Source organism: Salmo salar, chromosome 13, assembly GCF_965601325.2.
Source record: "Salmo salar chromosome 13, fSalSal1, whole genome shotgun sequence".
Classification (NCBI taxonomy): Eukaryota; Metazoa; Chordata; class Actinopteri; order Salmoniformes; family Salmonidae; genus Salmo; species Salmo salar.
Window position 1 is genome coordinate 74,520,935 of NC_138303.1, and position 21,572 is coordinate 74,542,506.

Here is a 21,572-nt window from a genome sequence, read left to right on the forward strand (position 1 = left end):
TATGGCCAGACATCGAACAACACAGTGGACCAAGGCTACGCCAAAAAACCTGGTTTGAGACATCGCATGTGTGTGATTGATTCAACATTGATGCCAAACTGAACTCAGCAATACGAGATGGCTGTTACAAAGAGGATTTGCTCCGGGTCACCCAGGTAAGATCGCTTGCGCATCACTACGATCTGTCAAGCTAGTTAGAGTGAGGAATGTCAAAATCTCAGTTAGTTGTTGCATGATGTCAAATCATCACAAAATGGAGGCATATCCCCTATATTGTTCAAAGATGCCACCCCTAATTTTTGTCCCACGCTTTTGGCAATGATCTGGGATATCCCATTCGAAATGGCTGGGTGGAATGAAACATCATGCAGCATCAGGACCATTCCTAAAGAGACGATCACACGCCCTTGCGTCATACACAGGGATAGTTCAATGTAGACTATGTATCTCACTATATTGTGTACGCACTTATGTATCTATTATTTTGGAATAAAAAAAAATCTACTGATGATGGTTTGATTTGCATTTTGCAATGTGCAGTTTAGGAGGGCTATGCCTACTCACCACTGTCCAAGTTATTGTAGGCGTCACCACTACGCAGGCACATTGTAGTATAATTAAAACAGCAATTATTATAGATTGTATTAAATCAACACCCGTTGTACAGTACATTTAGCCTACATCGATCCTAAGTGGGAGAGAAGTAGCCTATTGTATTTAGAAAATAGGCTAGGGAAGACAGCCAATAGGCCTATTCATTGTTATGTTTTTAGAATATTTAATTTGAGTTTCTCTCAATAAGATGCCATGTACAACAGAATACCCCGAATTATTCATTAGATTAATGTATGACGATTTCAATACAAAATAATAACGCATTAATTGCCTTAAAATAATGATAGTCTACAACAACAACAAAAAATCATTCTGAGCATGAAAAATGTTAATTTAATTTCCTAGTTTATTTTTTTCCCTGATTCACCATTACACTAATCAGAGACCACCATTTCATAATTCCTAAGCACTACTAGACTAGTTTGTGAATCACAGGTGCGCTGCTACTGTACTTTCTTTTTGGTACAATTTCAAATACTGGGCGTGTGCTTCTTGCGTGGTTGGCAACGGGAGGCGGTGATTGGCTAGGCGGGGAGTGGAAGCGCTGGGGAATGTTGCTGTGTCGGGTTCTTCCTGGAGTTGACTGTTACAGAAAAAAGTATTTTGGTAGCCTGCATTTGTCGTAGACTTTTCTAAATAGGCCACACAACAATTTTCTGTGCCTAGGTCCTACCTGTCGACAGGTAAGAATTTTCATGTAATAAACTTGTCGACAGGTTTCTTTTAGAGAGCCACAGAGTTGATACATTGTTACAGTTCAGTTGGTAAGCAACATGCGGCATTTCATATCAGGAATAGAACTTCAAACTATTGCCAGAAACAGAAACTGCAGGCGCATCACCGTAACTTCCACCGAAGTTTTAGCGTTAAGATCAAATACAGCTAGTAAGGGTTGTAAATAAAATCCAGGAAGTGGGATTAAGTTAACACAAGATAAATAGTATGATCTATGATTAAGTTAGAGGCAATGGACCAAAGTATATTTGAAAATGACAACATACGGTCGGCTTAAACTACAATAGCTATCGAAAACCCTTCTCCGTATGTAGGGTTTTCCGCTGTTACATTCGCCCACTATTGGCTTCATGTGAACTACAATTCTGATATTGTGTTTTAATGTTTAGAACGTTAATCATCGCGTTCAAACCGGTTTTCGAAACATGCTGATATGCCCCTTATCTTTCATATCAGCAAGAAATAATCTTTAAAATAAAAATATACTTATTGTAGCAGTTTTGCACAGATCCACAAGCTATGTGTGCCTCCATTTGCAGAACTACACTTCCTCCCCAGTTATCCTTACACACAGGTGTTCAGAGCAAACTAGATAGCTAATTGGCTGCCTAGGCCTTCAGTCTGTCTTTTGTAAACAAGTGATATAACATGGAGATATGGGCTTGTGGGAACCCTAACCTTATAAAGGGGTGTAGTAATTTAAACTTAAAAAACATTTGATTTCTCACTGATATGAAAGCTACATTCGTTATGTTTCCAAGCCTATACATACAGTATAAAATGTAGCTATCAGCATTCACTCTCCTCACACATACGTTTTAACAGTTTTAACAGTTTTCTAACTTCACGTTTGGCCCCTTTTAACTGAGGGAGAGTATCAGGCATGCATAATTCTAGCCCTGATAACAATGACACACAGCACTCTCATTGTTCCTGAACTCAGTTGGCCACAGATCTGATCATACATTTGTTCCTGTTTGCTCCTACTGTGATTGTCTGAGCGTAGGAGCAAATTATAGGCCATAATGGAAACAGCTCTGAATGTAGCTAAGAGTTGTGTTGAAATTGTGAGTTTTTTTCAGTGAATTAAAGTCCACAGGCTATCAGTTGTTTTCATTTAATTAATTTCAGGTTGTGCTTTACTTAAACATTTCAAATAATGGCTGAAGGTTTCTTGGCTCTGTCCTATTTGATTACAATCATTCCCCTGCGCACCACTGATATAATCTCCTGCACTTGATTGCAACAAAAGGAATGTAATACAAAGTCTTTATAATCTTGGGTTTGATTATATTATTTATTTAGAGAGTGAAATATTGCCCCTTCAATGTTGATTGTTCCAAATAAAAACATTTCACGTAATACAGAATGGGATTACAGTACATACACATCTACATAATTCATCTGAAAGCAATGCTACACTATTCTGCAATTCAATTTCCCTACTAGGCACCTTTTGTGATGTAAGTCCGTAGAATTAGAATAAAGATTCTAATTCCATGAGAAAGTGATGTAATTTCCTGGGTATGTATTTTGTGTGAACAGGCAGGAGCATGTGGACATCCTGTTGTAGCTGGTCCTGTTTAGAACCCACCGCCACAGTGGAAGAAAACGGCAGCTCATGGCGCCAGGCCTACACAAACTCGGGCAACAGCCAATCCCCGATCTCTCCCGAACATTTGTGCAAGGCCTGCGGAGGCCATTTTGACACCATTGCTATAAAGGTAACAGGCACTGAACCAATGGGTAATATCCTGATTAATATTGTAAAGGAGGGCTGGCTGGCCAGCTCTCATCTGAAATGTGGGTAGCAGAGTGTGACTTGAAACTCTGGAACAGCATAGACCCAAGAGGATTTGATACAGATGTGCTGCTACAGACTCCAAAATAACAGATTTGCTTGTCAACAGAGTTACTAGAATTGAGACTTATGATTCACAGATTCACTGTATCAGTAACTGGGCCTGTACTAGTCAGCCTTAGAACACAGTGATGCTCACATTCAAATACAGCACTAGTCGACACTTCTACAATAGTGACTGTATTTCTGAATCAATCAAAGCAGGAAGTTGAAGTTGAGGGCTGTTTAAATCACTAACAGATGTACACTACAGTTCAAAAGTTTGAGCTCACTTAGGAATTTCCTTGTTTTTGAAAGAAAAGCAACAAAAAATATCCATTAAAATAATATCAAATTGATCAGAAATACAGTGTAGACATTGTTAATGTTGTAAATGACTATTGTAGCTGGAAATGGCAGATTTTTTATGGAATATCTACCTAGGTGTGCAGAGGCCCATTATCAGCAACCATCACTCCTGTGTTCCAATGGCACTTTGTGTTAGCTAATCCAAGTTTATCATTTTAAAAGACTAATTGATCATTAGAAAACCCTTTTGCAATTATGTTAGCACAGCTGAAAACTGTTGATCTGATTAAAGAAGCAATAAAACTGGCATTCTTTAGACTGTTTGAGTATTTGGCTCATCAGCATTTGTGGGTTTGATTATAGGCTCAAAATGGCCAGAAACAAATAACTTTATTCTGAAACTCGTCAGTCTATTGTTGTTCTGAGAAATTAATAGTACCTGCAAAACACCAGTCTCAACGTCAACAGTGAAGAGGTGACTCCGGGATGCTGGCCTTCTAGGCAGAGTTGCAAAGAAAAAGCCATATCTCAGACTAGCCAATAAAAAGAAAAGGTTAAGATGGGCAAAAGAACACAGACACTGGACAGAGGAACTCTGCCTAGAAGGCCAGCATCACAGAGTCGCCTCTTCACTGTTGACGTTGAGACTGGTGTTTTGCAGGTACTATATATATATATCCTATGTGTTTTATTAAAATCAACTATATTCTTGTCTGATGCTGTTTGATGAAATAAGACACAAATTACTCAAGAGGGAGCCAGAGATGAAGAGAAAAACGACCATCCTCCTCCTGCTGGCTTTCGTAGATTCTGCCATTACTCTCCTGAAGTTGCCGGTAATAGGCTACACGAGGAGTCGGCAACCTTTCTCATGTGGAATGCCAATTTATCTGACCATTTCTACCGATCTGCTTGCCACTGATGGTTTTCATAGGCACATTTTCATGGAACGGTTTCATTTCATTTGTAATAACGCCTTTGAATCTCAAAATCATTGTCATGTGGTTAATCAAAGTTCTATCGAAATGAAAATGATACAAATCTAAAAGTATTGCCAATGCCAACGATGTAAAAATAGCCTACATAAAGCCAACAAATAAAAACATTGCAGCCTGCAGGGAGAAAATATCCTGATAAAAATAAATATCCTATAAATCACATTGGCTACACATGGCCTGTCTGCAACGAACTTGAAACATTATATCAACTAGTTGGGTCCAGCCTGAAGCTCTTGCTAGCAAACTTGCAACATTGTATAAAATATTTGGGGCACTCAGAATTTCCTGCACCAGTGAGCTCGGGACAGACACCGCTGTATAAGATCTCATCAGGTAGATCTATTTTATGACGTTTCCACTCGATCAGAGCATGACCTTGTTCCCTTTCGCACCAAGTCGTTATCGAAAGGTTGGGCTGGAAAGATTTTTCTAATACATTGAGGAAATATTGTCATTCTCGATGGATGTAAAAATAGACTGTTTTCTTGCTGTTTGAGGTGAAGAAAGCGTTATTTTGAGAAGCTCCACAGCTCGTTAGTCGTGGTGCGTTAAGCCAATCAGAAATACTATCAGATCCCCTAATGAGAACGTGTATACGGCTACATTTGAGCGCAGGCCAGGTAGCCTATAGGCCTACTTCTATGCGTAATCAGCTGCGTGTCCTTACTCAACATTGACAGGAGCGAGCGCTCCAAACAAAAGACAATAACTAAATTGACAAAACTCGTAAATGAAAGGAAATAAAGCAAAAGTTGTTTCTCACAAGTGTAGCATAGGTTGTGGGCTCTGCAAACAATGTGTCCACTCTGACAATGAGAACGGTAAAAGACAAATAATAATATATTGAATGCATTAACAGAAATGACCATAACCATACAAACATTGTAAATGATGAATTATTGGTAAATGTAGGTACTACTGGTTATATGTAATGGGGAATTGATAGACACTAACAATCAAGGCAAACGATTCACACAATGAGGTTATGAAACAATGAATGTGCACAAATTGGCGGGAGAGAGACTTGTGTTGTGCATCTTAGACACCCTCCCCTTCTTCTGCTTGGACTGCCATCCACGCGGCCGCCGCAATGGATTAGTTCACTGAGATGGGCGCAAATCAGACAGGTGTCTCCTGCCATAAAATGTTTTCTATATATTTGCTACTGCTTGACAAAAAAAACATCTTGGTCGACCAACAGCCTATCGACCAAACAATCTACCAGTCGACTAATTGGGGTCAGCCCTACTTACGTCACCAGTTTACATGGAAGTAAGATCTCATCTTTGCTATACGTTTGCCAAGAGCTGTGGGCCAGAGGTTCCAGTTATTTTTGTGAGTAGTTTTTGAATAGGTTTTAGTAGAGTATAGATGTTTTTGAATAGGTTTTAGTAGAGTATAGATGTTTTAGTAGAGTATAGATGTTTTTGAATAGGTTTTAGTAGAGTATAGATGCGGTAAAGAGGTAATGGAACGCAGACCGTGGGGGACAGGAGGACGCCGAATTGGCACACATTCAAAAAATCTGATCTAACAAAGTGAATATTCGTCAAATCCGTCATGATTGATGTATTGTAACAGGCCCACAATGTGGTTACTAAAGTTGATTTGGATATATTGGGTGTTTTCGCTGCATAACATTTAGAAGTAGTCCATTTTCAGGTTTAGAAGCAGTGACTGCTAAACGCTAACTCCCGTTCGTATAAGCTGGTAGCATAGCTAGCATAGAGAAATTGGTGATGGTAGTCAAAGTTGTCTTTAACTGCAGTGCAGTTGATTGGTGACGATGACATGTATTGGTGTTGACAAGCATTGTAGTCTGATTTTTACACCAACATAGTTTTGAAATACACATACTGTATAAACAGTAGGCTAATTTTGTTGGGGGGCAATCAGGTGATTCGGGATCTTTTCCCCCCATGGCATCTTTCCTCCATGCGTTTCCATGTCATTTCTATTGTTTTTGTCAAGTCCCATTGACCTCTTTACCGCATCTTTGGTGAACACTTTTGATTCAACTTCTCAACAATAAGGTTCTAGTCTAGTGCTCAGCTGGAACAAAAGGCTGTGCGGCGCACACACACACGGAGTGTTATTCTTTCAGGGACCGTTCGTTTCTTGGTAAGAGTTTCACCCTCACCGTGTCTTGTCCTCCTTTCTCCCTACCCCAGCATGTCTGTGTGGACTGCAAGAAGAACTTCTGTGGCCGCTGCTCGGTGCAGCTGGAGCCGCCACGCCCGCGCCTCTGCCACACATGTCAGCGATTTCACGGAACCCTCTTCGACCGCGCCCAGTTGATGAGACTCAAGGTGTGCCACTTTTCTCTTTTTATTTTTTTTATTTTAATGACAAATGAACAAGGACAAATGCATTAGGTTAAGCTACATGTCAAACTACATATATTGTAGCTAAGTCAGGTGAAAGCTAAAGCAGTAACACTTTTCATTCTATTACTCTTATCTGTGTAATAACACTTTAATTACACTAGTTACCAAATTATATTAAGATGTTGTCATGATGACACGGTTACATGAGTACATTAGTAACTGCATTATAAGCATGGTAATGTGGTTGAGTTTTTTTAATTAGGCAAGAAGAGTAGGAAAAATATAAATAGTGTGTGTCAGATGAAATTCAACAATAACCCCAAAAACTAGGTGCGGGAGCTGCGTGACTACCTCCACCTACACGAGGTGCCCACCCAGACGTGCCGGGAAAAGGAGGAGCTGGTTGAGCTGGTCCTGGGCCAGCAGACCCCCAGCACCAGCAGAAGCAGTGAGACCGTGTCCTCCCAGCCTGGGGCTCACAACAATGTCCCCTCCCCAGACACACCGTCCCCTCCCCAGACACAAGGCCCTACCAGCCCCGACACATTGAGCCCAGAGCAGCCAGAGCAATCAGCCCCTGAGGCAGAGTCAGAGCAGATCTCTGACGAGGAAGAAGAGGAGGAGGAGGAGGATGATGAGGATGAAGAGGTAAACACTAAGTTCAAGGTTTTGGGATTGATTAATCAGTAGCTGTTAGATGGAGGGATGCCTACGACCACCAAGAGGATAATCGATGTCAGACAGCAGCAGAGACATGCAAAGATCACACAAAATACAATGTTATTATGATTCATCAATTTTTCCCTGTTTTAAAATGTAGCATACCACTGTTGTTAACAAACTCAAAGATGTGACAAAATATACACTGGTCAGACAAAAGTAAAAGAAACCAGACAAAATACACATTACTATTCTGACCCACCTCCATGGTTGTCCTGTTCCTGCAGTCATCGGACAGCGAGGAGATCCTGATGCCCGGCCGCAGAGCCTCTCTGTCTGACCTGAACCGCGTGGAGGATATCGAGGGCCTGAGCGTGCGCCAGCTCAAGGAGATCTTGGCCCGCAACTTTGTCAACTACAAAGGCTGCTGCGAGAAGTGGGAGCTGATGGAGAGGGTCACCCGCCTCTACAATGACCAGAAGGACCTCCAGAACCTAGGTGAGCATTTCCAGGATGTGGTCCTGTGAGGCTCATTTGGTAAAGGTGCTAGCAATCCCAGGGAAGTGGATGTGATTTCCCGCTGGGGTCACATGTATTAAAAAGTATACACTCACTGTAGGCTACTGTAAGTGTCTGCTAAATGGCATATACTGTATTATATCTGGGGATGACTGATGTGGAATTTTAGCCTGGATTCTTTTAAAATTAATATCAGTTCAATTCTTTGTTTCTTTTTTCCAGTTTCAAATACAAAAAATGAAGAAGGTAAGGGTCTTGTTTCAAGTTCAAAAGACAAGAGAATCGGTGATGAAAACCATTTTACTGACAAAGGGCTGGAACACAATTTGAGAAACACTTGAAGTTCATGTAAATCATACATTGATCCGTAGTAAACATTTGGTCCCACACTGCTTAAATGTAACCTGTTATGGGCAACCTGCCAAATATAAAACAATGAAAGATGACCCAAATAGAGTTATTTAGACCACACTCAATAGAGACCTCTCCTCTTTTCCATGTCGTTGTGCCATAGACCCTGCAGCTCCCAAGAGCCAGGAGGAGAACCTCTGTCGGATCTGCATGGACTCTCCCATTGACTGTGTGCTGCTGGAGTGTGGCCACATGGTCACCTGCAGCAAGTGCGGCAAGCGCATGAGCGAGTGCCCCATCTGCAGACAGTACGTGGTACGGGCGGTGCACGTCTTCAGGTCCTGATGCATGGCCACAATGAGGGACACGGTGGATACCAAGGACAAAACGGCATTGCTGCCACCACTGCTCAGAGATGGCATACACTCCTCTGTAATGCACACTCTCACTCATTCAATCAGTCTTCCTCTTGCTGCCATTCCAGAGAAATAACCTGTCTCCACTTTTCTGGGTTCTCTGTTTTTCTACTCCACCTGAACCTATTGTTTCTACACTTTCAGCATTTTACAAGAACTCAATATTTCAGTACTATAACTTTGTTGTTCAAAGAGTTAGGTATCATGTATTCACATTGGTGCCAGTCAGACACCAAACTATATTGGCACTTTGCATGGGAGGGCAGCAGTACCTTTTCAAATTCTGAGGTTATTGGGTAGAGATCATGTTTCTTTCAACCCCACACACAGGCAAGGTTATATTGCATTTTTCTGTCTTTGCATTTGTGTGTACGGGGAAACAACTGAGTTCCATAGCTGAGAAACAGAGGGCATCGAATAACAAGCAATGAATATAAAAAAGTATTTGTTCTAGCAATGAATGAAATGCTGAATCCTGGTAAGAGAGGGAACATGTTAGGCTACTCTGTCATGCATATCAATAGCAAAACAGACAGAGTGGCCAGAATGGTGCTATTTGACTAGTGATTAACAACACTTGTAACAAAACAGAATGGCGAAAATGGTGCTATTTGACCAATGGTAAGCAACACTCAGGGCCCCATTTTGACAGTGCAAGTAAGCGGTGTTAGTGTCGAGACCAAAATATCGAAAACCTCAAAACCGCTTATTTCAAACCTTATCGCCCCAAGCAAGGCTTGGATATGACCGTGCTAATATTTGATGCAGGCAATGCAGTAGTTGTGAAATTGGTGCATTAAGTGCTGCACGGAATACTTGAAGTGGTAAGGTCTGTTTTGCGCCCTCCAATTGTCACACTGAGTTCAGTACCTGCAAAGCAGCTGTTGTGTTAATTGGTTTTGTGGTCCAGAGAGCTATCTTTAGGTTGCAGTGCACTTGCTAAGCATAGAACCCAGGCCTTATCTGTCTTATTGGTGATCCTTCAGACACAGAACTGTGTGATGGTTGAACATAACATCTTAGGAGTGGAAACAGCCCTTTAACCACAAGTGTCTGCTTGTAGCTCACTGAAAGTACTTGAGGGTCAAGGAGGGGATTATGCCTGGTTTCATTCGCCCTTTTATGGTCAAACTACCCTTTTAACTTGCAGATATTGTATCAAAACTGGAACAGAACACGCATTGACTTGACAGTAATGGTTAATAGTTCTTTAAATTAGCCACAAAGGGGATCTTTTCTGAAATGTAAACCCTACACACAGTAGATATGCAGTTTCTTTTTTTATTCTCTGGGTGTCATAAATTGTTTGCTGTTTGAAGTTGGTTCCATGACCTTACCCCAAATTAGCTTTGGGGTAAAGAGAACTGACCTCGTTTAGCAGAATGTCTCCATTCCAAGGCTCTCACCACCTCTCTCTTATCAGCAAGTGCCCCAGAACAGAGTGCTCATTAACTTAGCTGACGTAGTGCACTGAATACACTCATTTCCTAATGACGAGTTGATTAAATGTGGTATCTACTATTTATTTGTTTTAAATCACAGTTTTCTGCAAATGTACTTTGTTCGTGGGGGTGTTTTAAAAGCTAGAATTCATAATTGAAACAATAACAAAGGGCCACCCCGCCTCTGTGTCAGTATAAAGCTGAGGGATGGGCCTGGAGAAATGTAACCACTCTCAGATTCATAGACAGAGCTAAGGACTGACCATCCATGATATCAAAGTTATAGTTTTAACCATGTTTTGAGGCTATACAGTGTTTGTTTAGATTTACATTGTTTATACACATTGAAGTAAAACAAGCTTATATTTGGAATTCTCATGGGGTATGACAAGTTAAATTTACCTCATGAGGTATTTCTAAGTTATATTCTTCAAATCAATGGGTATATATCATTCATTAAATGGATGTAGCAACTAAGGATTCTAGCTTTAAGGAGGATCTTGGTTAATTCTATTCCAACTCTAGGCAATTCAGTAAATGGATTGAGATTGAATTTATATGAAATTAGAGGCAATTTTATTACAATGCATTTCTCAAATTGCCTGGAATTGAAATGGTTTGGCAGCCCTCTGCAACTTTTTATGGAACATGTTGTAAAATTATAGAGAAACATAATGGTTTGCATTTAAATGGTCTTTCTACTGTACATTTTGTTTTATAGCTAATGAATGTACCATAAAACTGATCATGAGGAAAATGCACTTATACTAATTAATGTGTCTGTTTTAGGGAATGCATATCCGCTGGGATAGACTCTGTTTATCCCAGATACTTGGTCTGCCTGAACTGAATGTAACTGGGTTAAGTTGTTTACAATAACAAAACCATTTCTTACTGTGACTGCCAAATTGCCAGTATCGCAAATAGATTTTACACTAGTCCGTTTGATATGTCTTTTGTCAATAACTATGCTAATATCATGCAAGAACAATATGAATCATCTCATGTAGTTTGTAGAGAGCAGGTGAAATAAGATATGTCAGTGTCGTGAGACTAGATCTGGATCTTTTCACAAACATATCGTCAGCCATCTTGTTTTTATCCTGGACATCAGTTTATACAAGCCAGGCCGTCAGTCAAGTCACTTCTCTCTGAGGAGTGTTTTCTGTGCATGTGAAAACCTGTGCATACATTTTAGCTAAACCCAACCCAAGATCTAAACATTCCAAACAGTAGAATTTACCTTAACAGAACACTCTTCAACAAAGAAAGCTAATATTTTCCACATATACTGTAGCCCATGTACATGTGTAGGTAGTAATGCTCCTTGAGTACCTGATTTAAAGGCAGGGTCTGATAGAGGTCCAGTTCAGATGTGTTTGATCTCTATCAAATCATTTCTGGGTAACAATTAAGTACCTGACTGATTGTTTTCATTTAAAATTGTTTAAAAGAAATAAAAAAAATTGCTTCTTAGCAAAGAGCAATTTCTCAAGCAAGAATTTTGCTAGGACTCTGGGAGAGGTTTGAGTGGGGAGGGGAAAACTGAAAATGTGTTTTTATTGGTAGAGGTTTGGAACTTAACTAATTTACCCCATGGTGATGTCACCAGGAAGGCCAAAACTCCCACCAAAACAGGCTAAAATTTCAGCCGGTCTTTTCAGACAGCTCTTACACTAAAAGGGCATTATCATAATTTTCACAATATTATTCCAACCTCATTGTGGAAATGTATATATAAAACAAAGGAAGATCATGTTTTTGACTGCACTGGGCCTTTAACAGTATATCAAATGTGTAGCAGACTACTAATTAGAGTATTTAAAGAAATGTCTTCTAAATAATGCCTTCTTCCTGATGGTATTTCAATGGCCTCAAAAGGCATAAGATAAAACCTTAATGTCATGCTTGTGTGGGATGTAGGTGTCCCTAGTCTGCCACGTGAGTCCTGTAGTTCTTATCACTGTCTGAGGACCTAGATATTGATATCAATTTGTTATTGGTGACTTTAAAATGGAGGTGTTTTGGTATTTGGAAGACTAATCAATCTACTATTGTGAAATGTTGGACGTGTCAGACAATCTATCGTGTCTTTGATTCTTTAACAGTGAGTTATATTTTTGGCAAATGCCTTGCTATGGAGAGTTGTGCTAAAAGCGTTTAACAACACCTCCACCAGTTATTAGATTAGAACAGGGAAATTAGTCTGCACTATCCCACCCCAGGGGGAAAAAGGTTCATTATTAGCATATGAAGTTCAACTTTAATGGAAAGATTTGCATGCATTTTTGGGGGGGGGGGGACTGCTCTGACAAAAGGTAGTTTGAAAACACTTGGAATGACTCATAACTTTATGTGTGGAGAATTATTTGTGTTTCGTATACTCTGATTTAACTTTGTTCAACAACTGTGAAATTGTATATAATAATCCCATGCGACAGTATCATTTTAAATATTATTGAGCGTGTTGTACATTTGTCAAATTACTAGCATGGACTATTGCCTTTGTTGTAGTTTAAATATGTATTCAGCAGTATTGGCTAAATGAGCTAAATGCTGGATCAGTTCCGAACTACAATGGAAGCTAATAGGATTTATAAATCAGAAAAACCTATATTTTTGAAAATGTATTAAACATATTGATGTTCTTGTGCATATATTTTGTTGGACATTTTTTATATTGATAAAAATATAATAAAGTACCCCAACAGACTTAAACTCCATTTGTACATTGGGATTGTCTATGACCATAGACTATAATTAAGCCTATGAAAAAACTGCAAAAAGAATTGTGCAAAAGGAGATGTCAACCGCTTAATGGGTTTCCGGTTGTGATTGAATAATGTCAAAAGGTCAGTGATCCTTGGGATGTCCCTCCCTGCACTAAATCTGTTTGTCAACTTCAATGAGGTGACATCCCAATGATGCGGTATAGCAATGCATCAGTGCACCCAAAGAGGAAATACAGAACAAAGACAGTACAGTTCGAAGAAATCCCAGATCACACTTGTATGCGAATCACGGCGACGTTGGCAAACTAGAGTTATGCGTAGAATCACGTCACCGGGTCTAAAAGTCTCGCACCGAACTGTGCATATGCAGGCCGTCAAATCAACGTCACTCCTTCATTATAAAGTTGTTATTGACGAAAATGCAAACGTGTCAGTTTGTCATTTCACGAGGTTGGAGAAATACCATGTTCAACTACTTAGATAGGTTGTGCAATTAGATTTCAAGGCAATTAACAACTAAGGAAGATTTTTTATTTATTATCTAATTGACTTCTCAAATCACAAAATCCAGCTTGGTCTGTTTCGCAAAAGTTCCCGGAAGTCATAGGATGTTACGCCTCTGGGTTTAGAAAATCTGTGACCAGAATCTCTGTTGGCAAGCTACCCAACTTATTTATAGAGTTAAACTCTAGCGCAGTGTAATTGAAAGTTGCAATCATCTTTCGATGAAATTATGTCAGCAAACGGACTGTCGACCAGAATTCAGCAGTTTTTGGATTCCCACGCGCTGGCACGTACTCCGGTAAAGAGATGAATGGGAGGCTAGCCAGTGTCAAAATGTGGCTCTGGCTAGCGCTAGTTATCGCCAGCGAGTTAGCAGTTATTTGCTAAACTTCACACCTTCATATCAATAGGGAGGTTTCATACACCAATCTATTGAGGATTGGTTACACTTTAAGTTGCATTAAATAAATGTATAGAAATCTGTGTGCGTAGTTTGCTCGTTAGCAAGTTAACTAGCAAAGACTAGCCAAATATATTGTGCTGTTGCAGCCTTGCGAGCTTGATCTCTGTCACGCCAAATTATTTTTGCTCCATGTGCCACCATGCAAAATTTATTTTCAACTAGCTATTTATCTAAAATATAAAACGGTGTTTTGACAACTCGTTTTTTTTGTGCCCTTTTGTTAAACAATTTTTAAGAAGGGCTGAAAACAATCAACTAAGGGTCAGGGATGGTGTTAACTTTAAAATATGTGTCTATTGTCGTCAGAGCCCTTTCCACCGCCTCGGCCAGCAGATGCAGGACATCTTGGGCGATGGAGGGATCCTGAAGGAAGTGGTCCAACCTGGAGAAGGCCCACCAGTGCCAAGAGATTCATCTGTGTCAAGTACCTTCATAGAATACTCCTTTCTTTAGGTTCCCTTACAACAGGGGTCTCCAAGAGGTCAATCGTGAGCTACCAGTAGCTCGCAGCCCACCTATGAGTAGCTTGCCAAACAATTCTGAAAGTATATGCAATTTGACCAGTATCAGACACTGCAAGCTCCCAGCTACTATCTAATCCAGTGGGTTTGCCCTAGCGCTACACAGCGGATTCAAATAATCAAAGCTTGATAATGAGTTGGTTTTTTTTATCAGCTGTGTAGTGCTAGGGCAGAAAACAAAATGTACACCCGGGGGGGTTTGGGAAACCCCAGGACCGTGTTTGGGAAACCCTGATCTGATCAAAGCAACATTGACATTATCCCACCCCGGTTAGCCAGCAATAATGCCCCCGTCTGCCTGTGTGGTGCGCGCATTTCTCTGTCACTCTGTGATCCAGTTGATGTGATAACCATCTTGTGGGTTGACAGAAATACTTTCTCCAAAACATTCTCAATTAAATGCATGCTAACCTGGCAGAAGTACACTACCATTCAAGAGTTTGGGGTCACTTAGAAATGTCCTTGTTTTTGAAAGAAAAGCATTTTTTTTGTCCATTAAAATAACATCAAATTGATCAGAAATACAATGAAGACATTTGTTTCTTTCAAAAACAAGGACGTTTCTAAGTGACCCCAAACTTTTGAACAGTAGTGTATATCACGAGGAAGTATATCATTTGTTTCCATTATTAACTTTGCCATGAAATGAGCAGCAGCAGTACAGAACCATCGCTAGACTGGCACATTTCTCACTTGCTAGATGCACAATTAAAGGGGCATTACACTGAAAAAATATATTTGTTTGTTTTATTCCAGACCTAAAAAATGTGTATGGACTCGGAACATTTTGTTTTGTTGTTTCTCTATGAACAATTGTAATTTTGAGAGTAAAAATCAAAGTATCTAAAACCCGGAAAGATAAAACTGAGAGAACATAATTTGGGAAAACAGTGCAGTACTTTATCTCGTCAACTACTGACCTGGGGAAGAGTTGCAGGGGAGACAAGAACAATGTGCCTCTTTGACAGCTAGAATAATTTTTCTGGCTCGCAATATGTTTCATTTTTTCAATGAAGCCCTCATGCTAGAAAAGGTTGTAGACCCCTACGTTACAATGGAGCCTAAAGCATATGTATTGTATATTTATTGGGACAAAATGCAATCAATTACACCTTAGGGACACACCACATGTTTTTTTGTTGCCGATTTGAACCCCTGCTAATATTCCTTCAGTCCATTTCTCTGGATTTTTGGAGTACTCTGACCGACCATTTGAGACCACCAGCCATCTGAAGTACCCTCGAATGATGAAGCTTGGAAGAGGTAAGCTGTAGCCTATGGCACTCGAAGATGACTGGTTTTCATAATGTGGCTTCATAAACAATTAATACACCTTACCTTACAGACGTGACTCTGTGTGGCCTTGAGCTTGGTATTCTGACCATGAGGAAGGGAGAGTACTCTCGTTTTCTCTTCCTGCCTGAGTACGCCTATGGCGCGATGGGCTGCCCTCCACTCATCCCTCCTGTAGCCACTGTGCTCTACGAGGTGCAGGTCCTCGATTTCCTCGACTCGGCCGAAGTGGATGAGTTCTTCGCAATGAGTCCGGTGAGGACACTAGGAGCCTTTTATTTAGTCAGGGCGGTATCTCTCAAGGTTGGTGGTGATAACCTCCGGGACCAGGGGATTTTTTTGTAACAGATAATGTCAACCTACCTAGTGGAAGGAGCTAAGATATGTTATTGGGTTAAATAGAGATGCAGAAACATGTTGGTCATGCGTCTCTGCTTACTGGGGATTAGTTGTGACTTTGTTGGCTGCCGCTCCCAAACCCCTCTCTTCCTCCAGGAGGAGCAGAACACGGCTCCTCTGTCCATGCTCCTCAACGTGGTCGACACAGAGCGCAGCTTTGGAAACCGCTGCTTCAACCACAGTCGCTTCGAGGACGCCAAAGATCGCTACAAGCAGGTAGCGTCAGAAAAACGCGTCAGTCATGCCCTAAATGTTATGTCCTCGAATGAGCCCCTTCATTTTAGTTTCGGCATTATTTTATGATGAAGCATCACTTCAACGTTCCATGTATGTGAATGAATGAGAGGGTTGATGGTGATGCTTATGTTTTGGTTCCCTGTCGTAAGTGTTGAGTTTCATAAGCACACTGCCGTGTGTGTGATATTTGACGAGCACACTGTCGTGTGTGTACACGCACTACTGTGTCTGCGTACAAGTGTACGTGTGATAAACTTTCTACGTATTGATGTATACGTACAGTCGAAGTCGGAAGTTTACATACACCTTAGCCAAATACATTTAACCTCAGTTTTTCAAAATTCCTGACATTTAATCCAAGTAAAAATTCCATGTCTTAGGTCAGTTAGGATCACCACTTTTATTTTAAGAATGTGAAATGTCAGAATAATAGTAGAGAGAATGATTTAGTTAAGCTTTTATTTATTTTATCAAATTCCTGGTGGGTCAGAAGTTTACATACACTATATTAGTATTTGGTAGCATTGCCTTTAAATTGTTTAACTTGGGTCAAACGTTTCTGGTAGCCTTCCATAAGCTTCCCACAATAAGTTGGGTGAATTTTGGCCCATTCCTCCTGACAGAGCTGGTGTAACTGAGTCAGGTTTCTAGGCCTCCTCGCTGGCACACGCTTTTTCAGTTCTGCCCACAAATTTTCCCCAATACCTTGACTTTGTTGTCCTTAAGCCATTTTGCCACAACTTTGGAAGTATGCTTGGGGTCATTGTCCACTTGGAAGACCCATTTGCGACCAAGCTTTAACTTCCTGACTGATATCTTGAGATGTTGCTTCAATATATACACATCATTTTCCTACCTCATGATGCCATCTATTTTGTGAAGTGCACCAATCCCTCCTGCAGCAAAGCACCCCCACAACATGATGCTGCCACCCTCATGCTTCACGGTTGGGATGGGGTCTTCGGCTTGCAAGCCTCCCTCTTTTTCCTCCAAACATAATGGAGGTCATTATGGCCAAACAGTTCTATTTTTGTTTCATCAGACCAGAGGAAATTTCTCCAAAAAGAATAGTTTTAGGCTAATTGACATCATTTGACAATCAGAAGCTTCTAAAGCCATGACATAATTTTCTGGAATTTTCCAAGCTGTTTAAAGGCACAGTCAACTTAGTGTATGTAAAGTTCTGACCCACTGGAATTGTGATACAGTGAAATAATCTGTCTGGAAACAATTGTTGGAAAAATTACTTGTGTCATGCACACAGTAGATGTCCTAACCGACTTGCCAAAACTATAGTTTGTTAACAAGAAATTTGTGGAGTGGTTGAAAAACGAGTTTTAATGACTCCAGCCTAAGTGTATGTAAACTTCCAACTTCAACTGTATAACCTCTCCGTATGTCTGGCCAGGCGGTCACTCTGCTGGGGAATCGGAAGGCGGAGGACGAGGAGGAGAAGAGGAGCATTCTGGCAGGACAGCTGCCCATCTACCTCAACCTGTCGTTGACCCAGCTCCGCCTGGACAGGCCCCTGAAAGCCCTGGAGTACGGCCACAAGGCCCTGAAGATCGACCCCAACAACACCAAGGCCCTGTTCCGCTGTGGTCAGGTCAGACCCTCAGGGCGGGGTGAATTTATATTCATGTGTGTGCCTACCATATATGTGATTGTTTTTGGCATCATGGTTTGGCCTATGGATATGAAATATAGGTGAGCTGAAGGGGACCCACACAAATGTCATCTTTGTTTAGTAAGAAAATAAATCTTTCAGGTGGTGCATTTAGTATGACCATATGTTTCATGGATAACCATTGCATTAATACCGTCTCAAAATGATCCTAAAACGTACATGTTCCCTTTTTCACACATTTGAGTTTTGCATGTTTGGTGAAAGCTCACTTGTGGAAAGAATCAGTCACAGGGAAGATCTCAATTCTATTCTCCTAGCGTCCTCTCTCCTTGTCTCATTCTCAAAACCCATTGGAGGGGAAAGCCAGAGGTCCCGCCCCTCTTACCTTCTCCTCCAATGGGTTTTGAGAAGGAGACAAGGAGAGAGTAGGAGAGAGTACGCGAGGTGTATGCAATTGAGATCTTCCTACAGATGTTTGAACCAGAGGGTTTTCTTCAGGCCTATTTGGAGTTGTTTGACTATGAGAAAGCCCAGGATTACCTCACGATGGCTCAGGCCAACAAACCTTTTGACGTCGACATCAACAATCTCCTGAGGAAGCTTGCCATGTAAGAGAATAGTCCTGACATGCATAGTTTTTTCCCCCTTGCGACGCATATGACTCAAGTCAAATATTGTTCTTTTTGCAGACACTACAAGGACTGTTTGGACAAAGAGAAAGAGCTGTGCTCCAAGATGTTTGCTGACTTTGTGAAGAAGTGAAGGTGACAGGTTTGTTAGCGAGTGTGTCCTTTGTCATGTAAATGCATTCCATCCGTTTCCACTCTGTGGTAGTTATTCCTGTGCCATCCACAGGAGGGCGCTATAGGAACAATGCAATCCAAAAGCATTGATTGATTGCCACATACAGTACATGTCTTACTATTGGTAATCCAGTTCACATAGTTGCCCCTTTTCCCTACGTTTTAGTAAGAGATAATGTGCCATCGGTGCACATCAAAGACAACCCAATCTAGTGGTTTTTAATGTCATATTTGTATAGTCATATTTCCATGTTCCTGGCTGTATACAGTTTGTCTATTGTTAATGAAATTAGGTGACCATTATTACAGGCTTAAGGGCAATATATTTGAATTTGATTTGTATCATTTTGAGTGATTTTCAGTAGCATGTGTTGGTCTGTAGTGGTTGGTAGAGATGCCTTAGACATGCCCTGTATTGCATTGGAATTCTATCCTGATTTAGTATCTGATCATGCACGATAGATATTCACTGTGCGTCCAAGCTGAAATACCCCCACCACAACATGAAACCCAGAAACAAGTTTCGGGTCACTTAGAAATGTGCTTGTTTTTGAAAGAAAATAATATTTTTTTTTGTCCATTTTTAAAATAACATCAAATTGATCATAAATACAGTTTAGACACTTAATGTTATAATTGACTATTGTAGCTGGAAACGGCAGATTTAAAAAAAATGGAATATCTACATAGGCATACGAGGCCCATTATCAGCGAACATCACTCCTGTGTTCCAATGGCACGTTGTGTTAACTAATCCAAATTTATCACTTTTAAAAGGCTAATTGGTCATTAGAAAACCCTTTTGCAATTATGTTAGCACAGCTGAAAACTGTTGTTCTGATTTAAAGAAGCAATTAAACTGGCTTTCTTTAGACTAGTTGAGTATCTGGAGCATCAGCAGTTGTGGGTTTGATTACAGGCTCAAAATGGCCAGAAACAAATAAGTTTTAATATATATATATTAGTGTTTATATATATATAAACACAATGTCAGATTTTGTGTAGATGACTAGACATCCACCTTGTTTTTAGGGTATGTATATTTACAGCGATAATGGTGCTAAGAAGCGTAATGGCCATGATAGTGTGCTATGGGCTTAGAGAGCTCATGTGGAATTGGAAGATGCAACATGAGAGCCACTGGCAGCTCACATAAAGAGAGATCGCAGTTATCTATACTCAACACGATGACAGACAGAATCTCCAGTGTGATTTGTCGGGAACATGTTTTTTTCCAGAGGTACATAAATATGCATATGTTCCAGACACTTGTACATAAAATGCCCGGCGCAGCAGAAAATGGCAGCAGTGCAGAAAGGCCTCTGCTTGCTCTTTCAGCTTCAAGTGGCAGCACTCTCTTAAGATCAAAGGCTTCAGAGGGTAATTTGGGAATCATGTTAACTACATGCTCTGGGTGCTCTTCAAAGAGCTTGAGCACACTCCACTTCAGCTGAGGTATCCTCCCTGTATCACACGGTGGGATCTGCCCTGTTTGCGTGCCAGAAGTGTGTGAGAAGAGTGGTGTCTGGAGCTAAGATTTGGACTCATTCTGTTGCAGGTGTTGGTGTATGTGGAACTTAAAGTCAACACCAAAGACTCTCACAAGCCTCACTACAATATGTCGATATATTAACTTTGATTTCAAGTGTTTTTGTTCATAATGTACCAAAATGTAGAAAGCTATTCTGTACACCAAATCCAACTGCAGTTGGACACAGTGAAATTATAGAGTGAAAAAAAATATTTTTGTGTTTGAGATATATTCAAGAAGTAAAGCCTCTTTCCAAAACATACCGTTATCTTGTCTTACTTGTCCGAATAAACATATTCTCCCAGTGATTCAAGCAATTCTCAGAAAAACGATCAATACAATGTATTCCTGAGGAAACCTGAATTGGAGGACATTGTTCGTGGAATCCAGTTGGAATAACATGCTGGTTTTACAAGGCAGGTTTTTATTTACATCTTTTGATACCATTGACAAACTCTTCAGCCACACTACGAGTAGCTTTTAGGCATTCTTGTTCAACAAATTAAATGTTACAATTATTGATTTTGATGTTTCATTATGCAGACAGCGGCATTAAATCAGCCTGGTTTTGACACTCATAACCAAACTCTCTTAAAATCATAATTGGATCTTATGCCTGATTGTATTCGGCTCTCAATCAATCATAACTCTCATGTACTCGCACAAGTTAATGAGGTATTTAGTGTCAGGGGCAACAAAATGTACTTCTAGAAGCTCCCATAAAGCCACACACACATCCATATATTTGTATTAAATGAAAAGGTTCTACTATTGGTAGAACTTGTTTGCCATGGTGGCCAGTGAGTCTGTTTGCTCCGCTCTGTCGATTAACATCCAGTGTTCCCAGTATGTAAGCACTGGAAAGAATGACACAACTCTGGGCATTCTCCATGGCTGAGCATTATCACTTCATCTACCAAATTAGCCTGACTGTTTCAGAAGCCATAGATGAGGAATTTCTTTAAGCGGACTACAGTTTACATGTTGCCCTTTTTCTAAGATCGGATGAGGTTTTGGAAAGAGCTGTGGCGCTTGATTCGACGGTGGTCTGGTGGATGTTTTGTGTTTTTATTTAAAAAAAAAATGTTTTTGTTTTTTGTTTTTTTTACACAATCTGACAGACCGAAGGAGTCTTGGTGGTTGTTTGGGGTAAGATGTGCGCGCAGTGTGAAGTGGGAACCGTATCTCCTGTTATTTTGCCCTTCACCACATCCTTCCCTGCCGTGCAGGTTGCCTTGGCAGTACCCACT

General features: G+C 40.5%; 2 protein-coding genes across 7 annotated transcripts; both read left to right on the forward strand.

Annotated features, from left to right (window-relative positions):
- The first annotated feature begins 7 nt into the window (after positions 1–7).
- On the forward strand, positions 8–12,935 carry LOC106567716 (E3 ubiquitin-protein ligase rififylin). 2 transcript variants are annotated; one of them, XM_014137334.3, is made up of 7 exons: positions 8–155; positions 2,896–3,074; positions 6,669–6,806; positions 7,155–7,472; positions 7,772–7,982; positions 8,226–8,249; positions 8,518–12,935. In XM_014137334.3, exons 2-7 carry the CDS (start codon positions 2,904–2,906, stop codon positions 8,697–8,699), a joined length of 1,044 nt encoding a protein of 347 aa, XP_013992809.1. In that variant the 5' UTR covers positions 8–155; positions 2,896–2,903; the 3' UTR covers positions 8,700–12,935. The 2 variants fall into 2 exon arrangements, with proteins under 2 accessions (XP_013992809.1, XP_013992808.1); XM_014137333.3 differs by lacking the exon at positions 8–155 and adding an exon at positions 1,141–1,298.
- A 484-nt stretch (positions 12,936–13,419) lies between these two features.
- fkbp6 (FKBP prolyl isomerase 6) lies at positions 13,420–20,582 on the forward strand. 5 transcript variants are annotated; one of them, XM_014137326.3, is made up of 9 exons: positions 13,420–13,746; positions 14,218–14,335; positions 15,606–15,695; positions 15,778–15,980; positions 16,221–16,340; positions 17,770–17,967; positions 18,460–18,596; positions 18,678–18,759; positions 20,350–20,582. In XM_014137326.3, the coding sequence occupies exons 1-8, from the start codon at positions 13,678–13,680 to the stop codon at positions 18,748–18,750; spliced, it is 1,008 nt and encodes a 335-aa protein (XP_013992801.1). In that variant the 5' UTR covers positions 13,420–13,677; the 3' UTR covers positions 18,751–18,759; positions 20,350–20,582. The 5 variants fall into 5 exon arrangements, with proteins under 5 accessions (XP_013992801.1, XP_013992802.1, XP_013992803.1 ...); XM_014137327.3 differs by having other exon boundaries at positions 18,678–18,752; XM_014137328.3 differs by having other exon boundaries at positions 13,426–13,746; positions 18,487–18,596.
- Positions 20,583–21,572: the final 990 nt, after the last annotated feature.